Raw genomic sequence first — 27,696 nt, forward strand, 5'->3', positions numbered from 1 at the left:
GAAAAAATGAAGTTATTGAGAAGCTCAAGCCAGCCAAGGAGCTGTTACAGGAACAGGGCAGAGTGTTGGAGAAAGCTACTCTGAGAAGCATAAAGCTTGAATCATTACACAGAACTCTAACAAGGGAATCAGACCAGAAACTCCAAGAAGCATTAGCTAATTTCACCAGAAGAGATTCTGAGGCAAAATCTTTGAAAGAGATATTAACGAGTCTTGAAGGTCAAGTTAAAAGTCATCAAGAGCTGCTAGCTGAAGCAAATGAAAGATATGCAGCTGTGAAGGAAAAGCTTGATCAGATTGTAGAGAAGCTAGCTTCTTCTGAGAATGCCAATAAAGACTTGAAACAAAAGATTTTGAATGAAAAGGGTAAAGCCGAACAGCATGTTGCAGAAAAGGAATTGTTAGCCGACACCAACTTACAGCTCAGTAAACAGGCCAAAGAACTTGACGAAAAGTTGAATTTGGTCCTTTCTGAGAAGAAACTCTCTGATAATCAGCTTGCTTCTCACACGAGCACTAATGCTGAATTAATAAAGCAGCACTCAAGAGCCATTGAACTTCAATTAGCAACCGAAGCCCACATTTCAGGTGCAGAAGCACAGTTGGAAAGAGAAGTTAAGAAAAAATCAGAGCTTACTCAAGAACTGGCTTCATACAAGTCCAAGTTAAGTGATTTGGAAACCAAACTGTCGACTGTTTCTTCTGAGAAAAATGATGCAGTTGAAAAGCTTCGGTCTGCAAAAAAGGAAATAGAATATTTGAGACAGCCACTTCAGGTTAGTACTCTAGCACAATATATCTCAAAAGATTTCCCATCAATTAATGGTTTTCAAGTTTTGAAAACCTAATTACTTAATTACCAAGATGAATTTCTTTAATTTGTAAATCATCTGATGTAGTTTAAGATCAAAATGTGCCACAAATGCTTTAATAGTCTTGAAAGAGTCTTTCATAGAAACCGGAGAAAAAGTATCTTAAAAGTCAATGTTTTCCTTTACGAGTAAAGCCATTTGGAACAAGACGAGCCTTATATCTCTTCATTTCACTATTCAAATCCCTCTTGATTTTAAATATCTATTTACAACCAATGGGTTTCGTACCTTTAGGCAATGGAATGAGTTCCCAAACATCATTGTCTTTCATGGGCTTTATCTTTTTATTCATGACATGAATCCACCCTTGAGAATTGATCCTTTGCATGGATTGATGAAAATTGGTTGATCAGATCTTCTTCCATCAATATAATGCCATCTTTATTTTTTAGAGAAAAACTATAAAGTCTCCGAAATTGTCTTTCTCCTTTCTCTAGTTGATTTCCTTAATGGCACTTGTTCTTGAGGTTTTTAAGTTTTTTTTTTCTAGAACAATCTCTTGATTATTTATAAAGATTTCGTAATAATGTTTTGATCCGAAATTGCTTCTTGAACAAGATCTGGAGCAAGAATTTATCTCTTGTCCTAATCATTGTCAATTGCAACAGAAGATATATATACATATGCTTCCTCAAAGACAAATTCCTGTCATTAAAACCTTATCCTCCTCAAACTCTACACCATCAAGGAATCAGACATTTGCTGTTTTGAAAATTGACCAAATAGTGAGATGTTCAAAAAAAATGTAACCCCTTAACAGTTGCTTTACTTGAAACTTTGTTGAGAATTCAAGTTGCAGTCCTTAGTGCTTCTTCCTAAAGAGATTCTGATAAAGTGAAATAACTAATCATAGTACTTATCATGTCTTAAGTTTTCTATTTTGCCTCTCGGTAACAAGATTCATGCTAAGGGACCCTAGCTTAGTGTATTGTGGGACGATTCCATATTCGTCTAGAAATTTTAGCAAAAGGCCATGGATATTATTCTCGTGATCCATCATATCTACCACAGTATTCACCACCATGACCAGATTTGACGTGTTTTTATTCTTTTGCTGAGTTGATTTTCAACTTTAGCTTTGTACACCTTGAACATGTCCAGCATTTGGGATTTCTCATAGATGAGATATAGGTAACCATAATGAGAAAAATTCAATTATGAAGATAATAAATTACTGTTGATCATTCCAATAACTCAAAGGAAATGGCTCACAATATCCGTATAAATTAGTTCTAAGACATCCGAAGTCATATTGACACCTAATCTCCTTATATTTGTTTGTTTCTCCTTAATGTAATTAATATAAATACTTAATTCTGAAAAATTAAGGGGATCAAGAATTCCTTCTGAAACAAGATTTTTCATTCTCTTTTAAGAGATGTGACCTAATTGCTTGTATCATAACAAAAGGAAATTCTTATTGATTAATTTATATTTAATACCACATGAATTCACATACAATGTTTATTTATAAGAGGCAACCATATTAAGCAAATACAGGTTATCATAACCAGATAAAAGATTAATACCCACAATATTTGAATTAAGAAAATGACTAAATGGACTATTTCCAATTGAACAAAAGTAATTAAATTTGTCCAATGTAGAAACAGAAACAAATTTCGTCCAAAATACAGTACCGCAAATATCTTTTTTAAATTCAAATAATAACTAGCATTTAATGATAACCTAAAAGTTCTTATAACCTAAGCTTTAACTGATTTACCACCGCCCACATAGATAAATATTTCAACATCAATTGGCTTTTAGTTGTTCAGTTAACCTCGCATGGACATTATTTGAGCAATGATACCAAAATTTATCTACCATGTATGTCTAGGTATTGAAACTAAATTAACCTAAAAAACAAACAAAAGTGTTAAATGTACTTTTCTTTACACATCAAGCATGGTATTTAGTAGTCTCTCTTTATGTATTCCAAATTTTCACAAAAGTAACATCCAGATGATTAATCCTTTTTAGGCTTTTGCTGTTTCTTCTGAACTAAACCAGATGCAGCTTCTTTATTCTTTAACTTGTCATATCTGCATAAGTTATGTAGATTACTTTGGTAACATGTTGTTTCAACTAATCTATTTTAGAAAATTAGTAATCCGAAATAAATACTAAGTACAAAGATTAGAAATTGATTGCCCCTTTATATCTTCTTTTTCTTTTTTGTTGCTAAAAGAGGGGGTGGGGGAGGGGGAAAGTTATGTGTGAACAGGAAACCAACGCTGCAACGCCCGAACGTTGGAATTGGCTCTGATACCACTTATTCGAATTTTTATGAAACTCTGAATCTCAAAACTTAAAAATCTAAATACTTAATTACCAAAAACTTCCATGTTAAATCACCAAGAGAATTATAAAGTGCGGAACATATCTTAATTCATTGGAACTGATTATTGGTTTTGCTTCTTGATCCATAATCTTGATTCTTTAATTCTTTAATCTTAATTCATAATTGTAGATTGTTTGTTCTTAATTATGGGTTTTTTGGATCTTCCTCTTCAATATATTTTCTCTTGTATTCTTGTATTGATGAGATGACATAAAACATGATAAAATTATATATGAATTGGGAACCATAACTACTTACAGATGTTGCCAACATGGCAAATTAAATATTTTCCCAACAAAAAATCTCTTTGAGATTTTGAGGAATGAATTGAGTATTTCACAACAGAAATTGGAGAGCGTCGAAATTGACGTCAAGCTTGCACGAAGGAGAAAAAATGAAGTTATTGAGAAGCTCAAGTCAACCGTGAAGCAGTTACAGGAAAAGTTGAATTTGGCATTTTCTGAGAAGAAAGTTTCTGATAAGCAGCTTGCTTCTCACATGAGCACTATCACTGAATTAAGAAAGCAGCAGTCAAGAGCCGTTGAACTTCAATTAGCAGCCGAAGCCCGCATTTCAGGGGCAGAAGCACAGTTGAAAAGAGAAGTTGAGGAAAAATCAAAGCTTAAACAAGAAGTGGCTTCATGTACGTCCAAGTTGAAAAGCGAAGTTGAGGAAAAATCAAAGCTTCAACAAGAACTGGCTCCATGGACGTCCAAGTTGAAAAGCGAAGTTGAGGAAAAATCAAAGCTTCAACAAGTACTGGCTTCATGGACGTCCAAGTTGAAAAGCGAAGTTGAGGAAAAATCAAAGCTTCAACAAGAACTGGCTTCACGTACGTCCAAGTTGAAAAGCGAAGTTGAGGAAAAATCAAAGCTTCAACAAGAACTGGCTTCATGTACGTCGGAAAAATCAAAGCTTAAACAAGAACTGGCTTCATGTACGTCCAAGTTGAATAGCGAAGTTGAGGAAAAATCAAAGCTTCAACAAGAACTGGCTTCACTTATGTAGCACGGACACTCTAACTAGGGTATCGTGTCCGTGACACTCTATAATAATCATTTTCCTTTCTTACTATAGCCATTATATATTTTTAACTCAAAGTTTTTAATAAATAACAATGAGTTGAGATCTGGTCACAGTATTTGATTGACTTCTGACTTTTCTTGCTTTTGAGTTGAGATTTTTCACTTTCAACCAGACAATGAGAGATCTAACAGATAATGATGATTCGCTGGCTTCTAATCCTGGTCAAGTCGAAACATTATTAAATAGTAAAATATGTATATTTATACAAGTATACACCATGTTACATGGCATCCCATTATCCAATAATTGCTCATAGATCACCATGGTCCCTTCTCTAGTGATAACCCTTTTCTCTTTTCTTGTCCTGTTTTCTCTATCAAATGCTGCAACAAAGCCTAAAGGCTTTATTTTTCCCATCAAGAAAGATAGCACATCGCTTCAGTACTACACTACAATTCAGATAGGTGCAAATAGTACCTCACTGGATGTAGTCGTTGATCTTGGTGGCAAATTCTTCTGGTTCAATTCCGCCGAATACTTTTCAGCAGCATCCGCATATCGCCCCATTCGATGTGGCACTAAACTATGTAGAATCGCGAATGGTGTTGGATGTGTTTTCTGCTTCTTATCGCCTCCGGTGCCTGGATGCACGAACAATACCTGTTCTGATTATGCTCACAATCCCTTCACAGGCACGCTAGGATATAGCGGCTTGGGAGAGGATACATTGCACGTGTATGCAACGAATGGTGCTAAATAAGTACTCATTTTTAAAAGATGTCAACAAAAAAGAATCAATAATAAGTATAAAACTAAATTTAAACTATATAAATGAAGAATTTTAAAGAATTTAATGAACATGTCGACGACACGACACGTCGGTACTTTTTTGAAAAATCACGAGTCGACGTTTATCCGACACCTATCGTGTCGGACACACGTGTCCGTGTTAGTGCATCATAGGGCTTTACGTACGTCCAAGTTGAAAAGCGAAGATGAGGAAAAATCAAAGCTTAAACAACAACTACCAGCTATTGCTCCAGCAAAAACAGAAGCAAAAGATACGAAAAGTAACGGTAGCGGCTGCAATATCCTATAATTAATGATATGAGAGTTTGAAGACGATGGGTCACGTGGTTTGAATCCTAGACTTCAAGTTTGTTGAAAACTTGAATTGTTGAGAAATTGACTTGTTTGCCACTTGATCTTGTATTGGACTTCGAGACTTGAATTTGTTTTGATTTGAAGGAGACTTTGATGTTCTTGGACTTTAAAAACTTGAATTGTTGAGAAATTTGGTGTTTCTTCTCTTCTTCTGATTTCGAAATTTTTTTTATACTCGTGTTTTTTATGGACCTTTTGGCCCTATTTATAGAGAAATTTGTAACCACTTTGTAACCATCCAAATACATTTAATTAAAATAAATAAATTAAATATAATAATGAATTTTAAAAAGTAGAATGGGTCTTTTTCATGGGTTTCTGTAATCCAATGAGCTGATTAAATTATAAATCTTAATAGACTTAAAAATGGGATGCATATTTAAAATTTGACCCGATCCATTTAATTGTTTTATTTATTTATGTGTTGATGTCTATAAATGTCCCGCAATATTTATTTATTTATTATGAAAATAAATAAATAGATAATCTTGAATTTAATTTTAAAATTTAATTTGAAAATGAATTTTCGACATTATCCTATTGGTACTTTAGAGTTTAGACTTTGAACAAGATTCTTATCCTCGAAGATAAGAAGAGTTCGAATTAAATTCTATGAAAATTCAACAAACTCACCTCTATAGGTTGACTAAAGTTTTGAAGAACATTTTCCATCATTGCATTTTTTTTCCCCTTTTTTAAATCCTCTCTTTCTGTATAACTTTGCTGTTGGTGACATGGTGTTTTGTGATCATCAACTTTCGGTAGAAGTTCACTATCCAATGACAAGGAGATAGAAATATGCGCCAACCGCATGGTCTTTCTTTATTTTTGTGCTTAAATTAGCCTTTTGCACTTGTTCTCCCACGCCCCCACGCCCCCGGCGCTATTCAATTTGATTGGAAACTTAATAATAATAATAGTAATTGTTACACATTTTTGTTTTCTTTTCAATAACAAATTTTATACAGTAAAAAATCTTGATAAATGAATATTCGATAAAATTAATAATCTCGCCTAAATAATAAAACTTTTCAATCTCAACATGTGCTAGTGTACCAAATAAATAATCCCGTTAAATGCATAAGATAATAAATTTTTTTTTTTTTTTTTGAGATCCTTTATGGCCCAAGGAATATATAAAATAATACATGCTTAAATTCATAAAAGTTCATATTAATACAAAATAACAAACTTAACATGACAATATTTTCTTCAATTCGTTTCTTTTTCAAAATATACATCTAAGGTCTTTTACTTTTTCTTTGTACCTAAACCAAACTCAACTTCGTTCTTAATTTTTTGCAATGCATATACTACTACGTTTGGTATTTTTTTTTTCATTTTATATAAATTAATTATTTAGGTCACGACTGCTTGAAACGCCTCCTTTGAAGAAACAATTGGTTAAGCACAATTATCATTTGGATTATCATCATCATCGACCGATGTATTGAGTACCCCTTGAAAATATATCTTTGTTAGTATAAGATTTAATCACCGCATCATTTTCACTAGAATATTTTTAAAATGTGCTCATATTTATAGTGTAGACCAAAAATAACTTCACAAAATCTATTGATTCCTTTATCTTCACTAATTTTTGGTTCAACATTAATATCTTCATTTGACTGAATCCTGCAAAGTTTTAAACTCATTTCAAATGAAATGTCGTAGTAGAAAAAATATATGAAATTTGGAATGGGCGTTTTTTAGAGAAAGTATTCACACAAAATCATTAAACGTCACCAGAATATTCGAATACTCCTGCCCAGAAAGTATTTTCAAAAGATGGATGACTTCAATTTTCGTAATCAGAAGTAAAAAATCTACAAAGGAAAACAAAGGCGCCCTTTCATAGGTAGAGGCGCATAACCTTGACCATTGGATCAAATCAAGATCCATCATGGCCATTCAATAATTAGTTCATGTAATGCCCCAAATTCTTGGAACTCAAAGCGTTGAAAAAAATCTTCTTCTTTATTTGAGCTCTTTGATGTTAACCAAAATAAATTGTAAATGAAAAAATTTTAAAATTTGAAACATATAAAAATATGATCGGAGATATTTGTCCATATAGACTTGAATAATTATGGTGTAATTTGATTTTGGAAAACATCCAAAGGAAAACCAGCAATTATCGTTTTTGCGGCATTGGAAAGAAAAATATGTTTGGTCGAACAAACGTCAATTAAAAGTTTTGAAATTTCAACAGAGACTATTACATTCAAATATGTACAACATATAAAAAATTGAGGTCTCGACGATAATGTTTGAAGCACGAAAATATTGTATGACTATGCACAACAAAAAATTCGGAACTAACTCAATGCAGTATACTAAAATGAACATAACTTTTTCTCTAGCTAATATTTTAAGGAAATTTCGAAGGCCACTGTTAGAAGACTCATAAATCTTTCAAACCTCACTGATTTCACTCTAAAGCATGCATTGTAGCCCAAATTATCCATTTCCAAATAGAAGGACAGAATCTGAAATTCAATCCAGTAATAAATAAATTTTATGCAGTCATTCCAACATTTCCAAATTATGGCTGACATGAAATGTATATTAAACTAGATGAAGCAGAAAATTAAACATTTTAAAAGTGCCATCTAAAAGTTCATAAGAGGTTTACACGCCTGAATTTTTTTTTCTAGAAAGTTGAAAGTATTTCAAATCGCTGAGCACTTGCCACAATGCCACCACTGTCATGCCATCAACTAACTTGTAAATTTAGTAGGAATGAACACCACAAGTAATACTCGGTAGGAAACACTAAAGTAAATAGATAAAAAAATTTATGTTTTCTAGAATTGCAATCTTTGGTTATTTGTGTCACCGTTAATTTCAAAGCGAACCGATGATCAAGCAATCCGTATACTCTCAGGTTTTAACAACCCCTTTTCATGAATCAAAATTCATCTCTTAGTTGAAACACTAAGGTGCTTCCTCTTCATCTCCTAGTTGAAACACCAAAGGCAATTCCATTCTCTCATGAGTAGCAAAATAACATGTTAATGCAAATTGAAAACAACAAATTTTTACTCCACTTGCAAAAGTGTCGAAAACATCATTGCCTTAAATACTTCGAGTTTGAATATCCTTTTGCATTCAATATGTAATAAAATCCAGCATACTCTTTGTCCCTTCTTTAGAAAATTTTCAGATTCAAAATTCCTTGTGTCTATGGAAAAGGGCAAAAAAAAATTATGTATAGGTATAATAGTTTGAGAGAGCAAACGTGGATTTAGAGGTTGTAAGATATTTTTGTTTTTCAATTACAAAATGATAATGGTGATTGGCATTAACCAAAATGGGATTAAAAACAAAGGTAGTGGAATATTAATGATGTGCATAAATGGATTTTTTTTTTTTTAAAAAAGCAAAAACCACTAGTGTGCCTTATTTTATAACATAAAAAATGAGAATACACATAAAGGAAGGGGCATAAACCTTACCTCCAGTAAGTAAAAAAAAATTACAAATGTCTAAAATGAAATGCAGATGACAATAAATGAAATGTGAACCAAAACTAATGAAGATTACTCAAGGGTACTTGATGAGTTTGTTTCACTTATGATTTTCGCACAATTTTAACTTGATTAAAAGTTAGATCTTGTGAGTAAAAAATGTTTTTGATGTATTTGTTAGTGTTGTTTTGAAGATTAGGAGAAGCGGTGAAAAGAAGTATTAAAGTAGACGAAGAGGCCAAAACCATGGAATTAAGGCAGAAAGGTGGCGCTTAGGTGCTGTACTCATAGCTCCTAGGCGCTATGAAACTGAAAAAAGGTGAAATTTGGACCCGAGAGGCAGTGCCCAGGCGCCACAACCATATCGTCCAGATGCCACCACAGTGCCTAGGTGCCACAACCATAGCGCCTAGGCGCTGCGATTGACAATTTAGGGCGCGTTTTTTTTTTTGGCCGTTTTTAAATTCATAAAAACCCTACTTCTACATAAAACGGGGGCACCCATAAATACATCTTCCTCATACTTTTGAAGGGTTCTTGACATATTGGAGAGAAGACAACAAGAAGGGAGATTCAAAAGAGAAATTCAAGAAGATTAATACCAAGAATTAAAGATTAGAAGCATTCATTGGAAGAGGAAGGAGATCTTGGTGCAAGAATTCTACTTTTTCTTCTACATCTTTATTACAAACTTGGTGATGTATTCTAAGACAAATTCCTACTTTTCTTCTTGTATTATGAGTAGCTAAATTCATTGTTAGGGGGAATAATATAACTAATTGAGATCTTTTACATTTTCTTATTAAGACTTTCAATTTTTAATTCTTTCATGTGTTGATTTTGCTATGAGTTGAATGCATTAAATTATCCAATCAATAATTTGATGATTTTTGTGAGGGAGAATAATATAACTAATTGAGATCTTTTACATTTTCTTATTAAGACTTTCAGTTTTTAATTCTTTCATGTGTTGATTTTGCTATGAGTTGAATGCATTAAATTATCCGATCAATAATTTGATGATTTTTGTGAATTCTTTACAAATAGAGATATGAGTTTAGGATTTAGACCATGTAGTAAAATCCAGTACATTGGTATAATGAGTAGAGATACATATACTATTTATTGCGGTCATAATTGAATTCCTAGAACATAAAACTCGTTAACTAAGTTGAATTTGCATAGAGATATGAAATTTAATTAGTTGAATAGGCTCAATGAGAACTCGAGAGGGTTAAATTGAATACAATAGGAGAATTCGACCGAGCACTACATTAGAATTGAGTTTTAATTTGAGATGTAAAGGTGATCAATTGGTGAAATTATTCTACCCTAACATCCATTCATTATTTGACTCTCCAACCAATCGTGTGAACATTCATTTATTTTCTAGAATTTAGATTAAAACCCAGATTTTACAACCTTTAATTTGTTTTAGTCAAATAGTAGTTAAAGAAATATTGAATTAAGTGCTAGAAAATAGTCCTTGTGAGATCGACAATCCGGACTTTTAGGTCCACTATTACTTGTTACGGGTCATACACTTGCGAAACAAAATTTTACAACAAGTTTTTGGCGCCGTTGCTGGGAACTATTTCTTTTAGTCTTAATTTATTTTTTTAGTTTGACTGTTATTTGATTTGTTTATTTTTCTTTTATTTATAGAAAATTGTGTTCGTTGTATGCTCCATGCCCAAGGCGACGATCTTGAACCATTTGATTTGTAGATAGAACGTACCTTCAGACGAAGACACAAGAAACACAAACAAAAACAGCAACATCAAATGGCTGACAATCAACAAATTCATATCCCTATTCAGCCAATTGGGCAAATGGCCACAAGAGTGGTGGCACCACCGGAACAATAGCATGAACGAAGGGAAATAAATGAAGGGAATTTGTCAGTATCAATGTTCCTGACACCTATAGTAGCACCCATGCGCTCCAGCATTGTGTATCCAGATTTTGGGGTGAATAACTTTCAGATAAGGCCAAATTGGATTAATTTGATGAGCAACACCCTACAATTCTACGGGCTACCTCAAGAGAATCCAAACACGCATATCTCTAGATTTCTCAGAAATTGTCAAAACTTTCATGCTCCGGGAGTCAATAAAGATGCTATTAAACTACGACTATTCCCATTTACATTGAGAGATGCTGCATTAGAGTGGTTAGATGCTGAGCCTCACGCTAGCATTACTACATGGGAAGAACTAATCAGGAAGTTCTGTAATAAATTTTTCCCAGTGGCGAGGGTAGCTAAAATCAGATTAGAAATTAAAACTTTTCAACAGAAAGAGAGAGAAAGCTATAACGAAGCATGAAATAGGTTTAATGAGTTGATGAGAAAATGCCCAAACCATGAAATTACTATAGGTAATCAAGTGCAGTACTTCTACACTGGACTTACACCTGTCAAAATCTCAAGTCGATGCCTTAGCTGGAGGATCAATTATAGGAAAATCTGTGCAGCAAACCATGGAACTGTTTGAGTTGATTGCCACTACACATTCAATGTTCTCATCGGAAAGAGTGGCGCCACCAAAGACAGGAGGAATGTATGAGCTAGACAGCACAGCAGCTACCAATGCCCAAATAGTGGCATTGACAAAACAAGTGGAGTTATTGGTGAAATCACAAACGAAAGAAGCACATGCAGTGACAGCTGGTTCATCATACGAGAACTGCGGGGCTAATCATCTAACAGAAAACTGCACATCTATAGGCTATCCCGACGAGCAGGTCAATTTCATTCAAAATGGGTCTCGAAATTTTAATCCATTTGCTCAAACGTACAACCGAGGATGGAGACAACACCTAAACTTCTGATGGTCGGATAATTAATAAGGGAACAGTTCAAATAATGCCCAACAGGAGAAAAAACCAAGTTTGGGGGAGATGTTCAACCAGTACATGTAGAAGACTGACAAGGTGTTTCAGCAGATTGATTCTAACTTTCAGAATCAGCAAGCATCAATCAAGAAGTTGGAAACACAAATTGGTTAGATAGCTCAACAGCTTGTAGAACGCCCACAAGGAATATTGCCAGGCAACACAATGGTCAATCCAAAAGAGCAAGTGCAAGCTATTACTACCAGGAGTTGGGTGCAACTTCCAGAAATACATGTGAAGAGACTTGAGCGACAAGAAAAGGAAATAATGGGTGAAGAGGCCGGGAAAGAAGTAGAGTTTGAACAACCAACTGACAAGGAAAACGAAAGGAAAGAAACACCTACAGTGAGAGTACCCAGCCCCCTGAAGGCTTATGTGCCACCAATTCCCTTCCCTCAAAGGTTACAAAGAAAGAAGTTGGATAATCAGTTTGCCAAGCTTGTGGAGATTTTCAAGAAACTGCACATCAATATTCCTTTCGCAGATGCAATTGCCCAAATGCCCGGCTATGCAAAATTCTTGAAAGAGATCCTATCTAACAAAAGGAAGCTAGAAGAACATGAGACAGTATGCTTGAACGAGGAGTGCAATGCTATAGTATTGAGAAAGCTAAGTCCTAAACTAAAAGACCCAAGGAGTTTCACTATACCTTGCACAATTGATTCTAATTTCTTTGAACATTCTTTATGTGATTTAGGTGTCAGTTTTAATTTGATGCCTCTTTCTGTTTACAGGTCTCTTCGATTAGGAGAAGCAAAACCTACAACAATCTCTTTGCAACTGGCTGATAAATCGATCAAACGACCAAGGGGAATTATTGAAGATGTGCTGGTTAAAATTGACAAATTTATTTTTCCGGCTGATTTCATTATTTTGGACATGGAAGAGGACTCAAATATTCCTCTGATCTTGGGAAGACCGTTCTTGGCTACTGGAAGAGCATTGATTGATGTGTATGATTGAAAAATGATTCTTCGAGTAGACAATGAGCAAGTCATATTCAACATGTTCAAGGCAATGAAACATCCATTGACTTACGACACATGCTGCCAAGTTGATGTTCTTGAAGAGCTTGTGGCGGATACATTTGATATAGAGCATCACACAAATCTTTGTGAGGCAGAGCTTAGGCAATTTGAAGCAACAAATGCAGGAAAAGTTGAATACGTTGTCAACTTAGCCGAGCAACCCATAGGAAGAAGGCATTGGCAATATGAATCTCTAGGAGACAACCCTTCTCCCCCGGTACCATCAGTGGAAAAGGCACCCACTCTTGAACTTAAGCCTTTACCTTCCCATCTTCGTTATGCATATTTGGGAGAATCTTCAACACTGCCAGTAATCATTGTAAATGAGATGACAAGGGAAGAGGAGAATAAATTTTTGGAGGTACTCAGGCAACACAAAATGGCAATTGGATGGACAATCGCTGACATAAGAGGGATCAGTCCAACTCTTTGCATACACTAGATTCTAATGGAGGACAGGTCAAGGGCATCAGTGGAAGGACAACGCTGATTGAATCCAACCTTGAAAGAAGTCGTGCAAAAAGAAGTGCTGAAATTATTGGATGCATGAACAATTTATCCCATATCTGATAGTTCGTGGGTGAGTCCTATACATGTTGCACCTAAAAAGGGTGGAATCACGGTGGAGAAGAACGAGAACAATGAGCTGATACCAACACGGTTAGTGACAGGGTAGAGAGTATGCATAGATTATAGAAAGTTAAATAATGCAACCAGAAAGGGCCATTTCCATTGCCATTCATTGATCAGATGTTGTAAAGGTTAGCAGGACATTCTCATTTTTACTTTTTGGATGGATATTCAGGGTACAATCAGATAGTAATTGCTCAAGAAGACCAAGAGAAGACAACCTTCACATGCCCTTATGGAACGTTTGCGTTTAGAAGAATGCCTTTTGGTTTATGCAATGCATCGACAACCTTTCAACGATGCATGATGGCCATCTTTTGTGACATGGTAGAAAAGTACACTGAGGTTTTTATGGACGATTTTTCTACGTTTGGAGATTCATTTGACGGTTGCTTGGGGCGGTTGGCTCTTGTATTACAAAGATGTGAGAGAAGAACCTTGTGCTTAATTGGGAAAAATGTCATTTCATGGTAAAGGAAGGAATAGTACTGGAACATCAAATTTCTGCAGAGGGGATTGAAGTGGACAAAGCCAAAATACAGGTGATCGAGAAATTGCAGCCACCTAATTTAGTAAAGGGGATCAGGAGTTTTCTGGGACATGCTGGATTTTATAGAAGATTCATTCAAGACTTTGTGAAAATTACAAAGCCGTTGTACAACCTGTTGGAGAAAGATATACCATTTCAATTTTTTGATGAATGTTTGAAAGCCTTCAACACTTTGAAAGAGAAATTGACATCGACACCTGTGATAGTGGCTCCAGATTGGGAATTGCCTTTTGAGCTCATGTGTGATGCCAGTGACTTTGCAGTGGGGATAGTGCTTGGACAATGCAACGGAAAAGTATTTCATGTTATCTACTATGCTAGCAAAACATTGAATGATGCTCAAATCAACTATGCAACAACTGAAAAGGAATTGCTTGTAGTTGTTTTTGCTTTTGACAAATTTCGTTCTTATTTGATTGGGTCCAAGTTGATAGTTTATACAGACCATGTAGCTCTAAAGTATTTGTTTGAGAAGAAGGATGTGAAACTAAGGCTAATTTGCTGGGTGCTGTTACTACAAGAATTTGACACCGAGATTCGTGATAAAAAAGGAAAAGAAAATCAGGTAGCGGATCACTTATCAAGGATAGAGCAACAGCAGGATTCAGATGATATGAATATTAATGAGGTCTTTCCAGATGAACAGTTACTGTAAGTAGAAAAAGCTTCGTGGTATGCAGACATTGTTAATTACTTAGCCAGTGGCTATATGGATCCGGATCTCACCTATCAACAAAAGAAGAAGCTCAATCATGAAGCGAAATTCTATTACTGGGATGATCCAAATTTATATAGGAGAGGGGCGGACTAGATCATTAGGAGATGTGTGCCTGAGGATGAAATGAAACTGATTCTTTCACGAGTACATGCTTGGGCTTATGGAGGGCACTTTAGCCTACTAAAACAGCAGCAAAGGTGCTCCAATGTGGTTTCTTTTGGCCTACATTGTTCAAAGACTGCCACAGTTTCTGTAGGTCATGCGATAAGTGTCAAAGAACCGGTAACATATCAGCACGTCACGAGATGCCACTTAACAACATTTTGGAAGTGGAAATATTTGATGTCTAGGGGGTTGATTTTATGGGTCCGTTTCCATCATCTTACAACAATCGGTACATCCTGGTTGCAGTGAACTATGTTTCAAAATGGGTAGAAGCGAAAGCATTACCTATAGATGACGCAAGGGTGGTGGTGGACTTCATAAAGAAACACATATTTAACCCCTATGGATCACCTAGGGCCATTATAAGTGATGGTGGAACGCACTTCTACAATCGGTTGTTCCAGGCAGTTTTGCATAAGTACGGAATACAACATCGAATTGCCACTCCTTATCACCCTCAGACAAATGGACAGGTGGAAACATCAAACAGACAATTGAAAAGAATTTTGGAGGTCATTGTAAATGCATCTCGCAAGGATTGGTCAAAAAAATTGGACGATGCTTTATGGGCATATCGCACAGCTTACAAGACACCTATAGGGATGTCCCCATATCGTCTAGTCATTGGGAAAGCATGCCACCTACCAGTAAAATTTGAGCACAGAGCATATTGGGCATTGAAGCATTTAAACATGGACCTAGAAAATGCTAGAGAAACAAGAGTACTACAGGTACATGAGTTGGAGGAATTCAGAAGAGAGGCATATGAGAATGCATCCATCTATACGGAAAGGACAAAGCGGCATGACAAGAACATCAGGCAATGAATTTTTCGAGTGGGTGATCAATTGCTATTATACAATTCCTGGCTTAAGCTTTTTCCAGAAAAATTGAAGTCTCGATGGTCCGGTCCGTTTACGATCTCTCAGGTGTTTCTCTACGGGACAATTGAATTACACCATCCAACTAAAGGAAATTTCAAAGTAAATGGCTAACGCATCAAGCATTATGCGAAAGATTTCCCCACCGCTAAAGAGAGTCTTGATATAGCTATTCCTGAATAAATGTGGCACTACGTCCAGCTAATGACTTAAAAGAAGTGCTTTTTGGGAGGCAACCCAAGCTCTACCCTTTATTTGATTATTGGTTTTTGCTTTGATTTCGTTTTTCTTTTGATAATCTATGCTATCGTAGTAGAACTTTCTTTTGTTTTTTTTTGTAGGAGAATCCATAAAGGTTACATATAGCGGAGTTTGAGTTCTACAATGAAAATGAATGAGTGTGATAAGGAGGAGGAATTTAAAAAAAAAACGAAGAAAAAGAGGCAGAAACTCAGCGCCTAGGCGTTGAGTTCGGCGCTGCAAAATTGCCAAACGACAGAAACTCAGCGCCTAGGCGCTGAGTTTGCAGCGCCTGGTTGTTTTGGTAGGCGCTGCATTTCCTCCCCCACAATTTTTTTTTTAATTTTTTTCACTTCTTTTCTATTTCTTATAATCTCAACCCCTCTCCCTCCTCACAATACGAAATTTCCCAACCCCGAACGCAGCGCCTGAACTTAACCCTCACCCACAAATTTTTTTTTTTTCACTTCTTTTCTATTTCTTATAACCTCAACCCCTCCCCTCCTCACAATACGAAATTTCCCAACCCCTCTTACCTCTCTTCTTCTCCCCCAATCCCCTTAAGTTTACCCATTTTCATCTCCTTATCAACCCTTTCAAGGTACACTCTTCCCCTCTCTTTCCTTATTTAGTTATGTTTTTGGTTGAATTTATTTTATCACCTCACCCACATCACAATTCTTTCAATTACACATATTCTCGTCCCCCCCCCCTCCAATCCCCCTTGTTGTTTTCCACATCTCATTCTCGCTAAGTGTGAATTCCTCCATTCCAATTAGTTTCCACAACACCATTCCAGGTATGGCTATTGTATTTGCTCCCTATTTTTTTTCTCTCTTACATGATAGTTGCTTTTATGTGCCTATTTTTGCTAATTATGTTAAGAGGAGGGCTTGCTTTGTTGTGGTATCAAGAAATTTGTGTGTGGTGCAAATAATGTGGCATGAATTACTTCCAAATTATGGGCAATTTTTGGTGGAAATTTGGTGCCTTCAAAGTGTTTGATGGATTGCCTAGATGAACTTAGTTGGGTACAAAGGAGCTATTTTGGCTATTGTGCTAATTGACTTATGTGGAAATTGCCATGTAGATGATCGTGAATTGAAATTGGGTTTGGAATACATCTATTGCACGTTCGACCATAGTTCCCTCTTATGGCTAGATTTTAAGCCTTGCCTTATTTTCCTTTACTACTATTTTGCTCATAGTTTGCTTGTTCTACCCTTGCACAGGTCCAATGCCGCCTAAAAAGAGATCTAAAGTCGTAGCCTCCTCTTCTAGCTCATTTGACAGGAGCAAATTCATTAGTGTCGAGGCCACTGAACGATATAATAGCTTGGTGGTACACATGACCTGTATCCTTGAACGTGGTTTTGGCAATTATTTCTATGACAGAGCAGATAGGTCGGTGAAACTGGGAATTGTTTGCTCAGCAACCATGATCGGCGCTAATTTTGGTTGTTCGGGAGTTCTACGCCAATGCGAAGGAGCATCGAGATTTCTGAGTGTTTGTGCGGGATAAATGGATACCATTTGATAGAACCTCCATCAACAGGTTTTATCATTTGCAAGATATTAAAAATGACGAGTACTCTAGACTTCGTGACGAGGGTGTTAATCCTGATGAGGTCATTCGAGTCTTGACCACAACTGGTACTACATGGAAACATTCGGAGACTGATGTAATTAACTTCCCTACTTCTGGTATGACTTCGGATTGTAAGGCTTGGCATCACTTCATTTCTGGCAAACTTATTCCTAGTAGCAATTTAAGTAAAGTAGCAAAAGAACGGGCTACCCTCAATTATGCCATTCAATGCCGCCTATCAATTGATGTTGGTAAAGTTATTCACAACAACATCTTACACACTTTGAGAGGATCGACGACAGGTGGTCTAGGGCACCCATCGTTGATTTATGAGCTTTGCTTAGCAGGTGATGTTGTCACATACCCGACTGAGGAGGTTGTGCACCCCAAATCAGCTATCACACGAGCGCGTACTTGTAAGTTCTTACGCCGCTCTGAATCCACCAATGCTCCACCCCCTCCTCGGAGCGACCAACCGTCCCGTTCACGCCAATCGAAACCAGCTAGTGATCCCACTTTTGACCTTGCCACTCAGCTTCATGACATGCAATTGCAAATGAATTTGATGCAAAATACATTGTACGAGCAATTTCATTATTAACATGAGTTCAATGCAGTATTGGCTTCGATTTACTCCAATCGAACATTTCCTCTGCCGCCTCTCCTACCTGATCACACTGCCAATCCAATTTCGAATACCCAAGACAATGATGTCGAGGACAACGATTAACATCGTCCATCAGGTAAGTCCCCTCCCCATTTTGTTTCTATTTCACATTGAGGACAATGTTTCAGTTAAGTTGGGGGGTAAATAAATTTGCTTACATTGTTGAGTTTCTCGAATGCTTGCATGTGATTTTCTTGTTTTATGTGTTCATATGTTTAGTTAAAAATAAATAAATAAATAAATAAAATAAAAATTAAAAAAAATAAAAAAAATTATATGCATTTTCATCTTCAGCATGCTTGTGTGAGTTAGATAGTCTTGTTAGCTATGATGAATATATTTGAGAGCATGTATTAGTCTATAAATTGTGGATTATTCATATGTTTTTATTGAATTTTCTACTTATACATATGAAGCGGTATAACATTTATGCACGAGTATTAAGTTGAGCATCGTACAGGAACATGAGGACTCATGCATATAGTCTAAAGAGATGACTTAGGTGTGTAATCCCGTAACCCGTGAATGTCAATACCCCTTAACCGTATACCTATAATTTGGGGCATTCTCACCAGCGAAAGAAATGATTTAAGATTGTGGTGATTCCGTGCATGTGAAAAAGATTGTGTGGAGTGTACTTAATTTTTTGGTATAAGCTTGGTGATGACCGAATGCTAGAAATCTAGCCCCTATAAATTTCGCTTCTTTTTATTAGAGAAGAAGCATTGCACATATTCAGTTGAGTGTCACACCTACACCTTTTTTACTCAAGTTATTAAGTCCGTAATGGTCTCGTGAAACCTGGTACCCTTTGGTATACAAAAAAACCGAGGAGTTACCGACCTAACACTCGCTACAGGGGTCAAAAAGTGGAAAAAAGGTAAGGTAAAAAAATTAAATAAAAAAAAACAAAAACCAAGAAAAAGAAAAGAAAAGAAAAAAAGAAACTGATCTTGGGGGCTTAGATAACTAGTGGGTTTGAATCACTAAGTATAAATTAGACTGTTGAAACACTCATAAATTGGGAAAATCACTACATGAATGAATTGTTAACGTTACCGGTTGAACTAACCCAAATTAGAGTAGTGTGAGGAAATCTTAAGCAAAACTGAACTTTAGAATTTTCACCATGGTAAGAGAATAAAAGAACCAAGTTTGGGGGTGCGTGAATATTATGAGTGAAGAAAGGAAATAATTGACCATTGAGGGAGGGAAGTGAACCTACTTGTGAACGTACGGTGCTACGCTTGACCCTCCACACACACACACACCCGCTTCGCGTTGTATGAGTGGAAGTTTGGCTCTTGCATTGTGATTTTAACACCATTCATAAATATAATATAATGTTATCAATGCTGAGCCAAAAAGACAAGCTGTCTAACTGACTAGTTGTGTGGGTATCGTCCTTGGATGATTTTACTATTTGGATTGTTTATTTGCTCGAGGACTAACAAATGGTTAAGTTTGGGGGTATTTGATGAGTTTGTTTCACTCATGATTTTCACACAATTTTAGCTTGATTAAATGTTAGATCATGTGAGTATAGAACGTTTTTGATGTATTTGTTAGTATTGTTTTGAAGATTAGGAGAAGCGATGTGAAAAGAAGTATTAAAGTGAATGAAGAGGCCAAAACCACGGAATTGAGGCAGAAAGACGGCGCTTAGGCGCTGCACTCATAGCGCCTAGGAGCTACGAAACTGAAAAAAGATAAAATTTCGACTCGAGAGGCAGCGCCCAGGCGCTGCGATTGACAACCTAGGGCGCATTTTTTGGCCGTTTTTAAATCCATAAAAACCCTACTTCCATATAAAACCGGGGGGGCACCTATAAATACACCTTCCTCATACTTTTGAAGGGTTCTTGACATATTGGAGAGAAGACAACAAGAAGAGAGATTCAAAAGAGAAATTCAAGAAGATTAACACCAAGAATTGAAAATTAGAAGCATTCATTGGAAGAGGAAGGAGATCTTGGTACAAGAATTCTATTTTTTCTTCTACATCTTTATTACAAACTTGGTGATATATTCTAAGACAAATTCCTACTTTTCTTCTTGTATTATGAGTAGCTAAATTCATTGTTAGGGGGAATAATGTAACTAATTGGGATCTTTTACATTTTTTTATTAAGACTTTCAGTTTTTAATTCTTCCATGTGTTGATTTTGCTATGAGTTGAATGCATTAAATTATCCAATCAATAATTTGATGATTTTTGTGAATTCTTTACAAATAGAGATATGAGTTTAGGATTTAGACCATGTATTAAAATCCAGTACATTGGTATAACGAGTAGAGATACATATACCATTTATTATGGTCATAATTGAATTCCTAAGACATAAAACTCGTTTAACTAAGTTGAATTTGCATAGAGATATGAAATTTAATTAGTTGAATAGGCTCAATGAGAACTCGAGAGGGGTAAATTGAATACAATAGGAGAATTCGACCGAGCACTACATTAGAATTAAGTTTTAATTTGAGATGTAAAGGTGATTAATTGGTGAAGTTATTCTACCCTAACATCCATTCATTATTTAACTCTCCAACCAATCGTGTGAACATTCATTTATTTTCTAGAATTTAGATTAAAACCCAGACTTTACAACCTTTAATTTGTTTTAGTCAAATAGTAGTTAAAGAAAAATTGAATTAAGTGCTAGAAAATAGTCCTTGTGGGATCGACAACTCGGACTCTTAGGTCCACTATTTTTTGTTACGGGTCGTACACTTGCGAAACAAAATTTTACAACAGTATTCCAGAGAATAAATCTTCGGGTGGTAGTAGATAGACATTGATCGGGTCATGCGTCTGGTGTGAAACATTTTCGGATCAATCGAGCTCCTTATTGGAGAGGGGTCCCTCATGAGAGAAGGAAACCGTCTAGGTTAAAATTGCTATCCGAACAATGGCATACTGAATGTTGGGCAAAAAGCAAATGCATCTGATCTGATGGTGCTATTCACATGTGATAGTGACACACTAATTGAAGGTGTGACTACCTTAATAGTCTTGTCGCAATCCCTGAGACCCACACCATCCATATCACTCTGAATTTGAGCATCCACTTGATCCTGTCTAGGCATGATGGTAGGGCTAGGTGATGATTTGTTGTTGACGAGCTTGCCAACTAGGTCGTCAATGGTATCCCTCATGGCAGCTCCCATCTTGATGCCATGGGTCTTCTTGAAGTGGTTGATCAACATCTGTTTCGCTTGAGGCTTAGGCTTCAGGTTGCTCAATGTACCGTCGGTACCTGACATCTGTGGCGAATGAGAGACCTGGGAATCGATCTCAATAGGAGCCTTTGGAGTAGGCTCGGCAAGTGGCTGATTAATAGTAGCTATCTCTATCGTATCCTCAACCACTAAGGGAGCAACTGTCTGAGTCTGAATAGGAATCCCTAGGGTGCTCTCATGGACGACAGGAGGGATCTCTGGTGTAGACTCTGCGACTGGAAGAACAACTAGTGTTACCCATGTAGTTAGTACTTGTGGTGGGATTCAGGGTAGAATGTAGGTTGACCAAAATGTCTAAACCGAACTGAACCAAACTGTGTGATATTTCTTAAGTTATATACCCGAACATGTATCTGAATCGAGAATCGATATGTTAGGTTTCAGTTCTCGGTTCTAGACCAAGAACTGAATAAGAATTGAATCTCTTTAAATTTTTTAATTTTTTATAGTGGATAAATCAAATTATTTTAATTTTTTCCAAATAAATTAGCAAATTAACTAATTAAGTGATTAATGTTCTAATTTTTTTGTTTATTTATGTTTGTTAATTATGTATTTTCAAAATTTTCTTGTAGAGTTTCTTAGTAGTGAGTATGACATGTCAAGCAATTGATAGCTAATTCAAATAGTTGGTAAGTATTAGCAATACTTTAAAATATTTTATCGCTATAACTTCTAATTTATATTTCATTTTTCATGCAAACTTAAAGGTTTAAAGTAAAAGAATCATTGAATGGATCATTGAAGTTTTAGTATTAGTATCTACTTTTTGGTATTTGTATGCATTGGTAAATTAATCTTGTTGTACCACTAGTTATTTATATGTTATTAAATTGAACTACGTTAATTTTTTAAAAACTACGATTGAATGTGTCATTAGTTGTATTTATATAGTGTCGTTATAAATGTTAAAAAATTTAATTATGGTACGGAACCGAACGAAATCGAACCAGACCAAACCAAACGGAATCGAACCTGAATGGTTTCATAATTATATTTGGACTTGACGATTCCATTTACTAGATATCCAAAAAATTCTGGTTCGATATCTAATTCTACCACAACTGTAGCAGGGGTAGTGTGAAGCATAGGAGGCACTGGCTGAACGAAAGTAACTTTGCCTTTGCCCTTGGCAGCCCTATTAGTGCTAGTCTTAGTAGGAGGATGGGACTGAACTGGTGGAGTCACAACAGCTAGAGGAGGTGTGGTGGTGCTAGTGGTACCCTCCGAGTACACTGATCAAACGGGTGGCCAAAGTGTTTACAAGAAAAATAAAATATCTGTTGCTTCTCATATATGACTGCTTGCCGAAAGCCGCGGTTACCACCGCGCTCAATCCATACTCTATCAGGTAACTTAAGCCCCAAATTTACCTCTATACACAACCTAGCCTCACTAGGTTGTTTCAGATCTGAGGTAGCCTCATCGATCCTCAAGGGCATTCCTATTGCTCTAGATAAAGCAAAAAGGAACCCCTTGGCACACAAATGTACCGGAAGCAAAGGAAATGAAACCTAAATGTGAACAATCAGAGTCTCCTGCTCTGGTCTGAAATCACGTCTACTTAAGTACCCTTATAGGACATCTATCAATGTATCAAAGTGGCTTAAGAAAGGGTCTGTTGTAGCCCTCCCCATGTGTAAAGTGGATCAGTATATATGTATTTTCAATCAATCCCACCTCAAAGAAACCACGAAAAGCAAACATAGAAAAATTCTTATGTACTTTCTTCATGGTTGGCTTTTGGTGGGGAAATTTTCCTATAAGTGTGTGCTTATAGGGATCGGCCTAAAGAACCTCCTTCGAGTTGGTTAACTCAATTGCTGGCTCATCCAAATGAGTAAAGGGTTCTATTCGGGGTTCAAAATATTCTTCCAACTCTTACCTAATGAAAACGAGGGACTTTACTTCAATATTAAAGTCCACGCATTATATAAATAATTATACTTGGACTTGGAGAAGTATTGTTATTTGTTGACACACTTGGTCGACCCACTTGGGCCAATGGGCCACCCATGCGAACCAAGTGACATGGTGGTTGAGGCCCTAAAGCCAACAAGGAACACAACATCTAGAAACACCCTGTGAAGTGGCTCAACTACTGGAAAGCCGAAGTGCACTGGTCAAGGTGGTCCATGTCGATGCCCAAATGTCGAAGTCGAACTCTAGAACACCTTTGGGATCACTCTTCCCCAGAGATCCGATCTTACACAAGAATCTTCTTTGACTAATTGATGAGATACCCATCATAGAGTGCAAGTGTCTTGTCTTGTCATGCATAGCAATAGCTTTGCCAATTAATAAATGTATAGCAAGTTAGGTAGTCAAACGTGATGCCTAGAATGTGACATGTAAACTAACAAGAATAGGCCACTTCTACATCCAACCGAGAGCCACGACTCAACTTGTATTACTATAAATACTCTCCCATGTAAAGACTAATGCAAGATCCAATACAAGAACATACACAACAAATTTTACTATTCTTGCAGTATATACGAGTACACATTCATATTCAACAACCGCGATTGATAATTATTTTACAATCGTTATACAAATGTCTTGCCAAATTCTGAACATTATAGTCCCTCACCTTTGAGACCTTCCCATGCCCTTAATCTGCCCGTTTCAGACCGTCCACGTGTCTTAACATGTTGGACTATGCTTGTGTGTGCGCAGGTGGATCCGGTATTTGTTGTCAACATATTTTGGAGTCTATAGGTTCCTTGGTAGGGAACACAGCATAGTCATCTGTAGCCTATAAAATTGATTCAAATGATTTTCGTGAATTCCTCTCAACCCAAGTCAACCCCGGACGACTAGAAACTGTAGTGGCATAGGTCATTCGACCCTGATTTAGTGCTGTCTGTGCCTCATGTGGGGAAAACGATGACAAAAATCAACTCAGATTAACTGAATGAATATTCCAAAAAAAGTTGTCCGAAGGCCACTAGAGGGCTGCCGGCGGACCACTGCAGGCGTAGGATTCCGACAAAAATTAGACCTGCTCAGAAAATCATGAAATTTTACAAGATTGTGCGAAATATTATCTTGATCAATGCGGTGTGTTTCATTTTCTGAGATGAGCACTGTCAGTTGAAATTGCTATTTTTTCGCCGGACTAGGCATTCGATAATTCCTCGATTTTCGGGGAGTCCACTGATTTTTGGACCGAAGTTGCAGATTTTCATGGGTAATTGATTGGTCATGTGTATGTATATTCTTGGGCAACAGAGACGGATGAATTGAATTTTCAAATTCTAGCTCCTCGGGCTCCAATCTTTCAATTCCTGCCATGCCGACAAAATTGATACCATCCCAAGGGTTTTCGACCCTTCTGGATTCATTAGTGATGGTCCCATGACCTGATACAAAGCAGTAAGTGAAGTTTTGGCCTCATTGGAAAACGTGTCGATTTCATCAATTTTTTTATCTGAGTTTGTTGCTAGGTTGTTGGGTAGTGTTTGTGGCAGACTGCCTCCACTAATAGTTGGGAAATCCGACGGATCTAGCAGTTTCTCCATTAAATCACCATTTTTCTCCTTAGTTAGAGAGAAAAAAATCTTCAGAACTATGTGTATAAATGGATTTTTAGGTTACATTTTTCATTTGAAATGAGAGTTACAAACGTGTAGTTTTTTTCCAAATAAATGGCAACAATTTTTCCAAATAAATGGCAACATTAACATAATTGATTTGGACGGTTATAGCATTAGTGAGTGGTTCAAATGGCAGGTCTAGTCGAGAAAATGAAAAGCCAGATTGAAGGTGATGTGAACCCACGTAGCAACGAACATTACGTAACCCACAGGAGATTGTCCCAAATCCTAAGAACGCCAAATAAACCAATGTTTTGGATTTAACTCCCAAATGTTGAACCAATCAATCGAAAGTATATTAAACAAATGACCACTTGATCACAAAGTTTTGAAATCGCACTCGGTAATTTTGAACACCAAATTACTTTCTTGATAAGTTCGGATTGTCCATTGAAGAACAAATTTTTGAAGTGAAGCTTCGAGAGAAAATTCAATATTTCAATTCATAGGAAAAAGTCTTGTTTTGCAATATGAAATAAAATCCCTATTTATACTAACCTAGGAATATAGTAAAAACCATGATTTAATCTCCTAAGATTAAGAAAATTACCAAAAAGACAAGAGTTGTAATTTAAGAAAACAATTTCAAGAAATTTGAAAAATCGTGTCCAAAAGTTGTACTATGCGGTCGCATAGTATAAATCAACGCAGACACATAGAATAAATAATCAGCCTCAATTTTTGTTCTGCAAGTTGTATGCAGTCGCATGGCTTTTTATGCTATGCGGTCGCATAGCATTAAACTTGAAACCTCTTCCTTCTTGTACAGAATTTCGTGATGATTTCGAATTGTACTCATGGACGAAAATCCAACACCCAAACTGAAAGTTATGCTCGTTTTAATTCACGTTGCTCGTTTTTCTATATATCTTCCAAAACTTTGAATTCAACATACCAATCATGATTTTGCCTTCATGACCAACATTTAAAAGTTGTTATTTGGCTAATTAACTTCGACATTTTGAGTTCCATAACCTTGGAGAAGTGATTGTATGATTTCATTGGCTTTGATCAAACCTAAACTTGCACTTAGTCTCTTCCCGCCAATCAAGGAGCTTGTTACTTGGTAGGTTAATTCCCATATTTTGAACTTCACGGCTTGATCAACCAATTGGCCAGCTTTATGAAGTCCAATCGGCACCCAACTTATCTCAAATATTGGTCTCGATCTCTTGTAAACAAGAGCCAAATTATTGAAAATTTCTACCCTTCATTGGATCATATCAGAAGGATAATGAAATATAAAAAAAAATAATAGGAGATGCATTAGTGGTGGAAAACCGTGAGTGAGAAAGATGTAATGGAATGAAATTGGGATTATTTGGTACAATATAATCGATTTATCTATTTTTTTTAAAAGAAAAATTAAGCACTTAGCTCTAGTTTGGTAACAATTTTGCATCCCACAAATCAATTTTTTAATCGTTATTTTACTATTTCAGTCGTCATTTTTTACTTCTTCACTCACAGGCAAGACTTACTTTTCTCTCTAATGGTCAAAACGTCAATTCTTATAATTACTACCGAACATACCCTTAACATATAAGCAACAATTAATATAAAGTGAGTCATCACAAATTATTTTTTTGATAGGTAAGTGTGACGTCACAAATAACATAACCAAAAAAAAAAAAAAATTGTCGTTTAAGAGAAATACTATAGCATACAAAAATTATAAAATAATTGTGCAAAACTTTACTATCCTGATCAGACCTATAATTTGAACTCTTATGAAGGGTCGTAGGGACGCGATAATATAACTTAAATTATTTTTGAGTTCTACAAGAAAATTTTATTTTAAAACGACACAAGATTTTTTTTTCGATCGCTATAGTTCATCCTTAGCATTCAATTCAAACATCAGAGACGTTTGATGGTTTAGATGGAGCAGTGTTCTACAAATGTGATAGAGACGTGTCACCTAAAACCTGCATAGTCGTTTGCCATGATTAAGCCTTTATCACCTACAACGTGCATTTTTAGAGCGGGTTGAAACACTTGTAGTCGGACTGTCCAAGTTATAGCCCCTCACTGTGCAGGGGTCCCGTGCCTTTTTTTATTTGTGGTTTGATCCCATGAAAGCTTCTTGTTGTCGATTATGATTTTGTATGATAAAAAAAATGAAATTATGAAAAACCTTTTTCTCTGGGAAGAATTTTCAACGTGCTTGGAGAGTCCGTTGATAATTTAGGTCCTGTAGTGTGTTCCGAGCTGTGCACACAGCACGGTCCTTTTGGAGCAAACTCCTCACTAGTTGGTTTTCTTGGAAATATGGGAGTGCTTTCAAATCGTTGGCACAGGACCCTAAAATGTCTTATCAATTTTGACGTTTGTTCACTTCAACGTTCAAATTTTTTGTATGACTTCACCTCTGTAACATCAGCTTTTTTCAAAGTTTCCACCTTTCAAAACTTCATCCCGAATCAAGGACCTCGCATTTATATTGTCTACAACTTAAGGTATTTCGATCTACTTTCACAAGTCTAAACTCCGCGCATTATATGAATATACATGCCTGGACATGGTTGACAGCTATTTGTTCTATCACACCACACTTCGACAAGGAAACTACTTTTCACCTTTAAACTTACATTGAAAGTTCATACATAATATGAA

At 36.2% G+C, this 27,696-nt stretch overlaps 2 protein-coding genes across 2 annotated transcripts; both read left to right on the top strand.

Annotated features, from left to right (window-relative positions):
• Positions 1-5: 5 nt before the first annotated feature.
• LOC111412739 (centriolin-like) lies at positions 6-4,346 on the top strand (the record flags this gene model as incomplete). Its single annotated transcript, XM_023043657.1, has 2 exons — positions 6-776; positions 3,562-4,346. Coding segments are annotated over 2 exons (1,434 nt in total), but the record flags the coding sequence as incomplete, so codon positions are not given.
• Positions 4,347-11,936: 7,590 nt separating this feature from the next.
• On the top strand, positions 11,937-12,734 carry LOC111412740. Its single transcript, XM_023043658.1, has 2 exons — positions 11,937-12,602; positions 12,660-12,734. Exons 1-2 carry the CDS (start codon positions 11,937-11,939, stop codon positions 12,732-12,734), a joined length of 741 nt encoding a protein of 246 aa, XP_022899426.1.
• The last annotated feature ends 14,962 nt before the right edge of the window (positions 12,735-27,696 follow it).

Source organism: Olea europaea, chromosome 16 (genome assembly GCF_002742605.1).
Source record: "Olea europaea var. sylvestris chromosome 16, O_europaea_v1, whole genome shotgun sequence".
Lineage (NCBI taxonomy): Eukaryota > Viridiplantae > Streptophyta > Magnoliopsida > Lamiales > Oleaceae > Olea > Olea europaea.